We start from the raw sequence: 12,735 nt of genomic DNA on the forward strand, positions 1-12,735 counted from the left end.
AAGTTCAAGTTAAAGTTTATTGTCAAATACAAAGTAAATGAAATTTGCCTTCAAAGGTTCAAATTACAATAAAAATAACAACAGTCAAAAACATACAGTACTATACAATGGATAAGATAATATACAGATATTGACTGCTTAGAGGTTAAATATAAGATTTGACATCCCCGAGGGAATGATATTAAGTTTGAGGGAATATATATTTCCCGAAGCGCCACCGAGGGGATGTCAAATCTTATATTTAACCGATATAAAAGGCAATATCTGTTATATTATATACTGTAGCCAAGAACAAGTCTGCTGGGTTGGGTGAAGCTAGGCTAGGCCTCCTATAGTATTTGTATTGTATTGTATTTAAACAAGTCAGCCTGCCTAGACACCTTACCTTGCGAAGAATAATATACAGATAATTACTAATTAATGATTCCTTGGCAATAAAATATTCACTTAGGCCTAGGATAGGTCGTTTAAATTAACAGAAGAATTTCCATCAATAAGCCTATTAAAAATAATAATATTATAATCAGGTAGGCCGAATAAACAATTCGTCTTCTTCTCAATCTTCGAGGAGCCGAATCACCGGATGTTCAGCGCGTACTAGTTACTAGGTTACTACCGTGAGTATTGACCAATCACAAACGGTGTTTCATCACATTTAGGGTGGACTTATAACAAATGAGGGCGCTATGTATGCATAGTTTAAAAATAGTTTAGATGATTAATTTCTTCAAGCAACTTCCGTGGCGCAGCGGTTGAAGCGTTGTCTTGCAATGGAGTGACAATTCCACCCGAGTTCAAGATCGAGTAGATGACTTTTGTTTATTTATCGGCAACGTGAGTGTTGGCACACGAAAATTACACAGTATATTATATTTCTTATATTGCACAGGGAACATATTCATCCGCCACAACACAACTGCTGATCAATTTTAGTAGAAAATCTAGTTTTTGGACTACTTTTTTATGTTTTATAATGTAGTATACCATGATAAATAAATAAAGAATGACCCTATTAAATACCAGGTTCTGAATCAATTTGTTTTCATCGTTTTTTTGTTTGTTTGTTTTTTTTTTTTGGGGGGGGGGGGGGTTGGAATGTTGTCTCATTTCTTTAAAACCACAGTCAATATAATTTAACAGTTCAGTAAAACTGTCTTATTCATTGTCTCTTTATAATTGATATGAAGTTGTCAACATTTGACAACTACTCAATTTCGTGTTCAGTCAGCGTCTTATTACAAATATTCCTGATGAATGACAAGAGACTATAATTTATTATTATTATTATTAACCTATTACAGACCTGTGAAATCAATACAATGAAATTTATATTGCAACTTGACAAAGGTGTCTATAAAGTGAAGTTGTGTTAAATAGGTTAATATCAGAAAATTGTAAAGCGCTTTTAAAATAAGTAATATTAATATAAAAAAATGTTATGTCATACATGAGATGATGGCTGACCGCTTGGTCACTCATATAAAAAATGTATTTTTTATCAGAATGCTTGGTAAATTGTAGATCATATCAATAAATAAATTCTACTACAAGTAATATGATGCATGTGGCGGGCGTTTAATCAAGGAGGGCGGGGGAGGCATTTATTCCAAATGATGTTCTATGGGGAGGGGGGGCGTTCAAGGGAGGCGTTTATTCAAATATGATATATTAATACTGTACTAATGATGTTGTTGGATGATGGGTCAGCTCAATTATAAACAATATGATAGCTGACCGCTGACCTCACTCTCCAAATATCTTATTTACCAATGTTTGCTGACCATTGGGTATCTCACTCACTAATATACCATGTTGGTGGATCACTGGGACACCTCACTAATGTACAATACCACCAGTACCAGCTGATCCTGTAAAATAAACTACGGTAGATTTTTAAACAATTTACATTACCTGTGTCAGGTGGCCTGTCGGCAGAGTTTACATTTTTATCCTTAGACCCGTGCCTTCGCCTGCCGGGTGCTGCCAACTCTGTCAGTCCGTGCGCATCAGTATCGATACTTCCCCACGTGTGACGTGTACGGTATGCATGCTTACCATCATCTTTCTGTGTAAGCAAGAAAACAAACATTTTTTGTGAAATACAGTTAAATTTGTTATAGTTATCATTCATCCATGACATTTTTCAAAGATTAAAAAATAATATTAACAGTAAAAAAACAGATTTATACTGCAGATTGTTATACTACAGTACACCACACACAATGAATGCAGAACAGTGGTAGTGCCACAATAAAAACAAGGATTTTTATCTTTATCATTTTCATGTACTCTTAAAAATGTCTAATAATAACACCGGAGCTTCCAACCCCCATGGTAACAAATGGATGCTAGCGTTGCACACATGCAAATACAGTACATATGACCACATCAGGCAAATTCTGGCACTCCACTCATGCAGATTATTACAAGATTATTATTTTCATTCCTCGCCTGTTTTTCCTGAATATGCTAATGATGATTTGTCCAGGTATGTAGGTAGACAGATAAAGAAAAAAACTCTCATATTCCTTCTGTACAATTCCTTAACCTACATTAATCCATTTACAAACCGATTACATCAATTATTCATCAAGTTATTGATTAAAGTAGATTGTCCACTCATGCTAAAGAAGGGAATGCAGCCTTCTGTTTACAAACTATCTAAATTAATGCAGGCCTGTCTATCTAGGCATTTCATTTTTAGCAAAGATCTTATTAGCCAATTAGGTAGATGGGGTTGGAGAAACCACCCTAATTATTCAAAGCTCAAAAGGCTGCTGATCGGTTAATTAGATGCTTCTTTTGGGGCAATAAGGGACAGAGGTGTCAAGAGAGTGAAAGCAATTCAGATGCACCCCTACTGTTCAATACCATTACCCAACAACACACAATTTACACACAAATGTTATTGTTAATCCATGTTTCAACCCTGTAGAAAATAACAAAAATTCATATTTTTAAAACCAATAAATTGTTTATGTTTTTGAGGAACAGACTCAATAAAACGTTTTTCAAAATTCTGCATTTATCAAACTTTAAGTATGAGTAATTTGTTTAATATGGGTTGCTTAGTGATTAAAAACCTCAACAACACAATTTTGTAATCTCAGTTTTAAAAAATCAATATAAATCAATAGTTAAGCAATAAAAGCTAGTCTATGGCTTCTTCCAATGAACTTGTAGTTGGCTTAATTAGGATTCATTTTTAGGCCATACAAAGCAATGTAAAACATGTGACGCTTGTATGTTGTTAAAGGTTAGAGGTCTCCAGTTCCAAGAATGGCTGTTAATGATACTGTATAACAGACTTCACAGAGTACCATATGAACAGACTTCACAGAGTACCATATGAACAGACTTCACAGAGTACCATATGAACAGACTTCACAGAGTACCATATGAACAGACTTCACAGAGTACCATATGAACAGACTTCACAGAGTACAATATGAACAGACTTCACAGAGTACCATATGAACAGACTTCTTCACAGAGTACCATATGAACAGACTTCACAGAGTACCATATGAACAGACTTCACAGAGTACCATATGAACAGACTTCACAGAGTACAATATGAACAGACTTCACAGAGTACAATATGAACAGACTTCACAGAGTACAATATGAACAGACTTCACAGAGTACCATATGAACAGACTTCACAGAGTACAATATGAACAGACTTCACAGAGTACAATATAAACAGACTTCACAGAGTACAATATGAACAGACTTCACAGAGTACAATATGAACAGACTTCACAGAGTACCATATGAACAGACTTCAAAGAGTACAATATGAACAGACTTCACAGAGTACAATATGAACAGACTTCACAGAGTACAATATGAACAGACTTCACAGAGTACAATATGAACAGACTTCACAGAGTACCACATGAACAGACTTCACAGAGTACAATATGAACAGACTTCACAGAGTACAATATAAACAGACTTCACAGAGTACAATATGAACAGACTTCACAGAGTACAATATGAACAGACTTCACAGAGTACCATATGAACAGACTTCAAAGAGTACAATATGAACAGACTTCACAGAGTACCATATGAACAATATGTTTTTCATTTCTTCTGAAAATTGTTTGGCAATGCATACAGTACTGTAACAAATTTTCCCAAAAAATTTATTGGGCTTTTATTTATTTGGAGCTGTTATTATTATGGTTACAGTATTTATTAGTAAATTAAGTGCCCACTTGATTTTGTCTTTGTTAAAATTTACAGGATATTAAGTAAAGTAAACAATACTCAAGATTTCACTTGAATCACATACAAAAGCTACCTCCAAGCTGTTACCGTTTAAACAATGAATGAAATTTCCTTGAGAAATATGAATGCACAGTACAAACGGGCCGGATACCTTTGACTTTCTTTGATTTTCTGATGCGGATAATTTAAAATGTGTCTCTATACAGTATGTGGTTATGATACTCTGTATCTTAAAGATGTATTGTCACCCTTTCACATAATAGTTAACCACTTTGAACAAAAAGTGAATCGAAAAAAAAAAAATTATTTACCTGAAAAATGTTTAATTTAAAGCAAAAAATAATCAAATTGGCTGCCAGCCAATGGATTTTTTAATTTTTTTTTTTTTTATTTTATAATAATAATTAGTTTTTACGGAAGTGATTAACTTTAAAACTGAACAAATCAACATCCACAATTGAATTAAGATAAATTTCAATGTACTCTGGTAAGCTACGGTACTGTAGAATGGTCATTACAGTATGTTGTATGTTATTTCCATCACCACTATACAACTAACTGTGTCAGTAAACTGTTTATCGATTTTAAATATAAAAGAAACCGACATACGGAGCCATCTATTTGGGTCAATACGGCAAGGATACATTGTTCAGTTTAATTATTATCGCATAAATTAACACGGTAATTAACTAGATTTAATAGAGCAATTAGGCCTGGTCTTTGACAGTCTAATAATGTTCTGACAGACACTTTTTTCTTTAAGAATTAATTCATAATTATTAATTACTAATTACATGCAATTTCTAATGATGAGTCCATGACTTTTCAATTCCTTTAATATAAAAGCGATCTGAAATAATAAAAGATCGATACAGTGGTACAGTAGGTAAACAATAAATTGTAGTAGAAATGATGTTTTTCTTCTTTTTGTTTAAAGATAAATATGTAACTACAGGAAAGAAAGATTTATATTCTTCAATGTTTTCATCTTTCTTTCCATGACATTTTAATGAAAAGTCACATTTTCTATGACTTTCCAGGCCTGGAAAATATTCTGGAAAAATGTCAGATTTTCACTAGCCCAATCGAAAATTGCATATTTAAATTGATTGGTTCTTAAACTGTTTGTCGCATGTTGATTGTGGATGATTTACAGGTAATAACATCTTTGGCAAATCATGAAAATCAGTAATTGGAATTGTGCGTGTATTATATTTTCTAAATTAAAGTACATCAATTTAAGTGTCGTGCAAAATCAACTCCTGTGCACCAACCTGAGAAAAATGGTAATTATAGAAAACATCACCTGATCATGGATATAAAGACAGATAGTGTGAATAATATTATTTAAACGCTTTGTACAACAAGGACAAAAAATAAATTACAGCCTTCAAATTTCAAATTTACTGTTTATTCAGGGAAAATTTCATTTAAAAATTTTGTTTAGCAATATTGCTAATCAAACTGATTTGTAAGTCGAGAAACATAGTTTTGTATTGTTTTTTTTGCTACACAATATTAGAAATGTGTAGCGCAAAGGTTGTTTTGTATAGGTTTTTGCTATGCTACACTGGCGAAAATGTTTCTGTAATGTTTTTGGGCTACATACAGGTTTTTACAACTCCAAATATCTTATGAGTTTTGTAGACAAAAATGTACACCTATATAGTAAATAAAGAGAATTAAACAGGTTGTTTATGCTGAAGAATTCTGCTGCCATGGATATGGTAATTTATTCGCACAATATTGTAACTGGCTATTTGCTTGTTGGATATCATTATACAAAAAACATAAACTGTTAGACAACATGTTAGTTAGGGATCATGTTGTAATCTACTACAGCAGTAATACTCACTGCTGTAACTGTTCTTTGTATCTTTGTAATGTATTAAAAATTAATTTGATGAGGCAGTCACTGCAATAAACATTGATTTAAATTACATAAACAGGTAAAGAGTTACTGTAGTAAGTTTGACTGTAAAATGTAGTTACTGCAGTAAAGTGCAGTAAAATAATTTTGATATGGTTCCTTAATGAAAGTATTTGATTGCCGAATGTATTAAATAACTAAATAAAAAGAACTGCAGTATTGTCTATCATAATACAAAAAAGAAAATTTTCAGGTATATTTGGTCATGTTCAATCTGCATTTTAAAGCATGTTTTCTCCAGGAGTATTAATAGCACAAAGGAAGCCAGCAGACACCAGTAAAAACATGGATTTGTTTAAGCCAAACATGGTATGGTATTATTTCACCTACTGTACTGTACACACACTATTATAATATCTCTATAGGCGCATAAAGACCTATGGTGATCATCGAGCATTTGCTTTGGGACAACCGGTTGATTGTTTTAAAAAAGCGCTATATAAATTTGACATCATTAACATTACCGTACACTATAGATGAATAAAGCCTTACCTGGTGACTTGGTGCACTATTTGCGTGCGTTCTGTCGCTTTGACTTCCATTCACAAGAGGGTTCTTATTATCATTTTCATCTTGCCATAGTAACTTGTCCCTTCCTTTACCTGCACTAGAGAAGCGTACCAGAGGAGCCTCCGACAGTTCAGCTAATTCCAATGGGTGATCAAACGTTCGTTCTCTAGTAGGAGTCTGCGTGGTCCCGCCAGCAGCTTTCATTATCCATAAAATATCATAACTACACGACGACGTTGCTCTCGTCGTCGCTGATACTGGCATTATCGGAGCGTATTCGACCAATCCGTCATCCCGTAGTTTGGGCAGTTGTCGGCGAGCAAGTCTCGACTGAACAGCTCGCATAACCCCATCCTCATCCATTTGTAATTCCACTTGATCGACAGCCGTAATAAGTGGAGCGATTCTGGATGGACCCATCGCGGATGCTAGCACAGCGCATACTTCCAAAGATGGCTGCCGTACTCTTCGCTTTGAATCACTAAGTGTTGGCGCGATCTCTCTAGATAGTTCGCCAAGATCAAATTCGTTACTTGGAAATTTCAAAAGCGCTGCGATCGTTATATTCAATACGCCCTCACGAATGCTAGACTTCTTGTTCTGTAAGCTTTCGAAAAGCACGACTAGAACGGGTTGCGGTGAAAGTATTTGCATCAATTGCATCATGATTTGCATTATAGTTTGTCGAACAACAACCATTGCGTCGCCAAATTTTTTACTTAACGCATTTATTAGTAATTTCAAGAACGGTTTAATATCCATTTTTAATTTGTTCACCAACACTTGGAAAATATCTAACGCGCCCTGAACAACTTTGAAATTAGTATCGTCTAAGAGATTACAAATAAAGCCGACAATAGTTTGAAATTCTTGCATAATCCTGGTGTTGTCGGGAAAGTCCTGCAATACAGAGCGGAGTTCCCCTACTCCTTTGAAGCGAACCTTCCATTCTTCATCTGATAATTGTCTTGTCAGTGCGTCGGTCAGAATCACTACATCATGATTGAATTTATTTGATTGTCTGACCAAAACACGAATTCGTTTAGATGAATCTGCTGATGGCGGTACGGAATTTGAAATATCAATTTCTGAAATATCACTACGTGCACTTGATATACTCGCTCTACTTGACTTACGATAGTACGCCTGCCGCACTGGCGGCGTAAATTTATCTACGTATGAACAGAACTCATCTTCGCCAACCAAATTTTGTACGCGTTCTAAAGTACATCTTACAATTTCTGAATTTTCTCTATTATTGTCTGACAATTTACGAGCTAATGAATGAGAAACGCTCGACAAGTCTTCTTTTGCGAACTCGGGAGTTAATAACATTGGTAGTAGTTTAGTAGTTTCGGTTCTAATATTAGGATCTTCACTCTCCAGTCCATAAATTACAACTGCGTTCAAAATTTGCCGTACATTTTGCGTATTTTTCATGTAAACATGAATAGTTTGAATTACCGATTTTCTTACTGTAACTTTAGTATCGCCAAGATTGCTGATTAACTGTGGTAAAACGTAGGCCATGCATTTATCGAGCTCACTATTCAAATGAGGTATTACGTCCGAAATAAGTTGTATACTTTCATGTCTGACATCCCAGTCAGAGTCAACAAGAATGGTCTGTAATCGTTTGAAAAATATTGAGCAGTCCTGAAAAGGTAATTGTCCATCATTACTGTGTATGCTGCTACGTAATGAATTTAAAACCTCAGTTTTGTGAAATGAATTGTTATCTTCTAACCGATGAAGAATCTCATTCTCTTCCATGCTTTGAGAAGATTTTAAATCACCTATCATTTGTCGATGATCGCCTCGATGGTCCTCACGAAGAACATCACGGTCGCCGAGATTGTGTACGTTTGGCCTGGCAACCGTTCCGGCCATCAAACAGTCATTCAATTAAGCTTTAAACAGCAACATTGAAACATTTAACATTAGATAATTTCCATGTTTACTCCAATATTTAATGCTCACACTATAAACTCGTCCTAGAAAGACGTTAATAATATATAATTTAGATATTTAGATCAACAAAAACCGAGTTTGGTTGCGTTGTGTCAGTTTACATGGTGAAAATGGCTGCCGTGGTCACGTGACTTAAAGTGGTTGACACAAAGGTCAACACTTCTTCCGATCCCAATACAAACTGAGATGTCACTTTTCATTCAATGTGATTACACAGACGTTTAATTGTGTTAGAATAATAAGACTAATTTAATTAATGATTGACAAGCTAATAATAACTATGGAAGGATCATAGTAGTCTTTAATCAACTCTTGAATCAAAGTAACTTATTTGAAAATAGATTAGTGTATCCATGGTATCATTATATGTGTAGGCCTATTTATTGTTTTTACATTATTTATCATATTTTTTTCTATTCCATATTTTGGAACACTGATTTTATTAGGTCTATTTATTGTACACTCACTAAACTATTAATTACTGTAAAGATGCATTGTGCCACAAACAAGAAATAAAGAACTTTATAATTGTATGCCTATCAGTGTCACGGCGTTTTAATTTTTGCCACAAACAATTATTATTTTTAAAGAAATAAAATAAACAGTTAAATTCAACCAAAATACCAATGACTTCCAGACCAACGGGCTTCCAGTTGACCCGATTTCTTTAAATTAGGTTTATCAGCTGGTAATTGTTTGTTTCGATCTAATCTTTGGTGAAAGTGAATAAATTATGCATACTTTTTAAAGAGAGGCAATGATATAATAATAATAATAACGTTAAGTTGGTATCGTTATCGCCGGTATGAAGCTAGCCTATATAATAATTAATATACATATTAAATATTAATACTGTACTAATAATAAAATGACAACTCCGTGGATGATTGGCAGTTCATCACCAATTATCAGTTTACGGTAGGCCTACAAATCCCTTGTCATAAGCATTACCAATTTAAAGGTAAATGAAACTAATCTTTGATTGAATTGATTATCTCACACGATCTCACCTATTTATATACGGGCCGCTTGTAGTTGCCAAGCAACTTGTCTAAAACACGACAGATTCGTGTTTGTGTCACTTTCGAGTATGACAAACACTGGAAGTAGTAACACATGAGGATGTGTCCATAATAATACAAGAGAAAGTTACGTAATATGATCAGAGTTCAGTTTATGTTTTCTGAAATCTGTAATATATTGAAAAATAAATATAATGGCATATAGTTTACTTAAAATTTAACTTTTAAATTTCATTTTGTGGCGTGTTCACCGCGAATGACTAACAATACCACCCTTCCCATTACACCTGCACAAACTAATTTGCATTAACAACCCACACGGATACCAAACTGTTATAATGACAACTTCACTTCGCCGAATAATCCCCTCTTCTTGTACAACTTAATTCGGTTGTTTTAATAGTTACACGACAATGTCACACAATAGTCACTAATTGACAACAACAAATATTTATATACATTTGTTTTCTTCAAATAAACTAGATTATGTTGGGGACAATCATCTCATATGTATGTTGAAAACGGCCCAAAAGATTAAAAATTAAAATTGTATCTTTTATTTATTTTATTTTATTTAACCCCATTCAAGAATGGAGACAAACTATCTGCTTAAAACATGTTTATTTGATCTGGGACGGTGCGGCCGGCCATACACGCCAACTACCATAAACTTTTATTCATAACATATTAGTAGGCCTACAATACAATATCTTGCATGAAACGGATATTTAAAAAATACAGTACAGTGTGGAACGGTAGAATTATAATGTTAATGTAAAAGATTAACAAAATAAAAATTGAACAGTGTAGTGTGTTGATCGCGAATGACAATACCATCTACCCCATAGCACATGTGCACACTCATTTGCATAACAACGAACGGCATACCAACGATGAGATATAAATTCTCTTCTAAAGACGTAAGAAGAGAATTCCTTTTTATTAAACATTAAATTAAATTGAGGGCGCTAAACATAAAATTTAAGCCATCAAAGCAGTTGGCGAGAGCCAAAAAAAAAAGATGGTAAATGTGCTCTCCCTGCCTCAGCACTAAGGCCCTGCCACAGCCTTTTGGGGTCGTTCCCACCACATCACCAGATGCATTGATGTTGTCGCCTCATGATGTGTGGTGGAAAGGGGGACGTATGATCTGTGAACCCCAAACACAGTGGCTCGCATAGCCTTAACTCTATTCCACCGACCAGCGTGGGAATCGAACCCACGACCTACGTGTTGTTAACACGACGCTCAGACAACTGAGCTAACTGATCATATTGGTTTTAGCACGGTTAATAGGATATTAATGACGTAATGATGAATTACGTAATACACGTATAAATAGACCATTATCAGCTGTTCCGTCATCAAGATCTTTATGGCCTAACGGGTAATGCCCAGTTTTGAGTGCTAGCAGCTGGCATTCGTACCTCTACGGATATTTTTTTTAATGATTTTTTTTTTTTTTTTTGAAAGAGAGATATTTTAAACAAAGGTGTATATCATTCATTTTTCCATTAAATAGACACCATAAAACCCCGAAAATAGTCCATGTGTTCCTCATTTTTTAGTAGGCCTACTCTTGGTGTGCTTCTTTTCAACGGATAATACACGTACACTATTATCAGCTGTTCAGTCATGTTTCAGTTCGTGGCGCAACAGATAATGCTCAGTTTTGAGTGCTATCAGCTGGGGGGTTCGAACCTTTACGGAAGTTTTTTTTTTTTAATATTGTATTTTTTTAAAGAGAGATATGTGACACTATAATTGTCGAACATGTCTAGTACCATACCGGTAGGTATTCAAATAGGCCTATGCTTAATCGATGTAAAAATACTTTTAAAATAAATTCATCAATTCTCATCTTTTATTATCCCGTAAAAACTTTTATTACAATTCCTTGGAAGTCATTCTAAGAAATAAAACATTATCTGAAACCTGTAATAATTGTATAATATAAAATATTACACAATTTCTGTATGTAGTATGTTTAAGCGTATACACACACATTCTCACGTGCATGTCATTGCGTACACATTATGACGACAGCCTCGTTATGATGACGTTATGAAGACGTTAAGCTTGGTTCCCACTAGAACGTAACGCAAGGACGTAAACGCAACGCAAGCGTTTTAACCAATGACAAGTGAAGTTATAGACAGTTAAGCTTGGTTCCCACTAGAACGTAACGCAAGGACGTAAACGCAACGCAAGCGTTTTAACCAATGACAAGCGAAGTTATAGACAGTTACCAATCACAAGCGAATAAGACATCGCTTGTGATTGGTCAATTCACTTGCGTTGCGTTACGTCCTTGCGTTGCGTCGCTAGTGGGAACCACGCTTTAGCAATCACAAGCGAATAAGCCATCGCTTGTGATTGGTCAATTCACTTGCGTTGCGTTACGTCCTTGTGTTGCGTCGCTAGTGGGAACCACGCTTTACAAACGCAGTAAAATATTCACAAACATTCCACCAATATTATCGGCCTACACATTCAATGTCCGTACATAAATAAATAAAATAAATAAGAAAATAAAACGTCTTCATATATTCACAAACATTCCACCAATCAACTTACGGCTATTCACAGTCTATTGGCCTACATAGTTAATGTCCGTACCTTTGAAACGAACGCGGCCAATGCGCACACATTATAATGACCGCCTAATACGGATTGGACCCCATTGGAAATAAGTTTACTTTTTATTTGTCGATATAATGGGTTATCCTAGTATTCCTTTTTAATATGTACATTGTATATTTTTACTATTTTTATAAATATCGAATAAAATCAATGAAATCAATCATTTGGCTAGTCATTGTACACAATGAGTGCATAAAAAACATAATATAATCTGGTGGGTTAACATTTAATAAAACCAGACCAATTAATATGACGGAACACATTTACAAAATGAATGTATCATATTACAAATACCGTTTACAATCGAATATAAAGATTAAAGTTAAAGTATTTTTTAAATCCTTCTGATGAAGGTTCAGAAAAAACCAGATCTTATAATAGGCCTATCTATTATTGTGGCAATATTACGACCTGGTCTTG

General features: G+C 34.5%; 1 protein-coding gene across 1 annotated transcript in view; it reads right to left on the reverse strand.

Annotated features, from left to right (window-relative positions):
* Positions 1-8,764, reverse strand: part of LOC140061189 (TOG array regulator of axonemal microtubules protein 1-like) — a 45,414-nt gene extending 36,650 nt beyond the window's left edge. The window contains exons 1-2 of the mRNA XM_072107680.1: positions 6,662-8,764; positions 1,912-2,065 (exon numbers count right to left, since the gene is read on the reverse strand). Of these exons, the coding sequence (XP_071963781.1) occupies positions 1,912-2,065; positions 6,662-8,569 (2,062 nt within the window). The 5' untranslated portion in view covers positions 8,570-8,764. The remainder of the gene's footprint in view (positions 1-1,911; positions 2,066-6,661) is intronic.
* Between the last annotated feature and the right edge of the window lie 3,971 nt (positions 8,765-12,735).

Source organism: Antedon mediterranea, chromosome 10, assembly GCF_964355755.1.
Source record: "Antedon mediterranea chromosome 10, ecAntMedi1.1, whole genome shotgun sequence".
NCBI lineage: Eukaryota > Metazoa > Echinodermata > Crinoidea > Comatulida > Antedonidae > Antedon > Antedon mediterranea.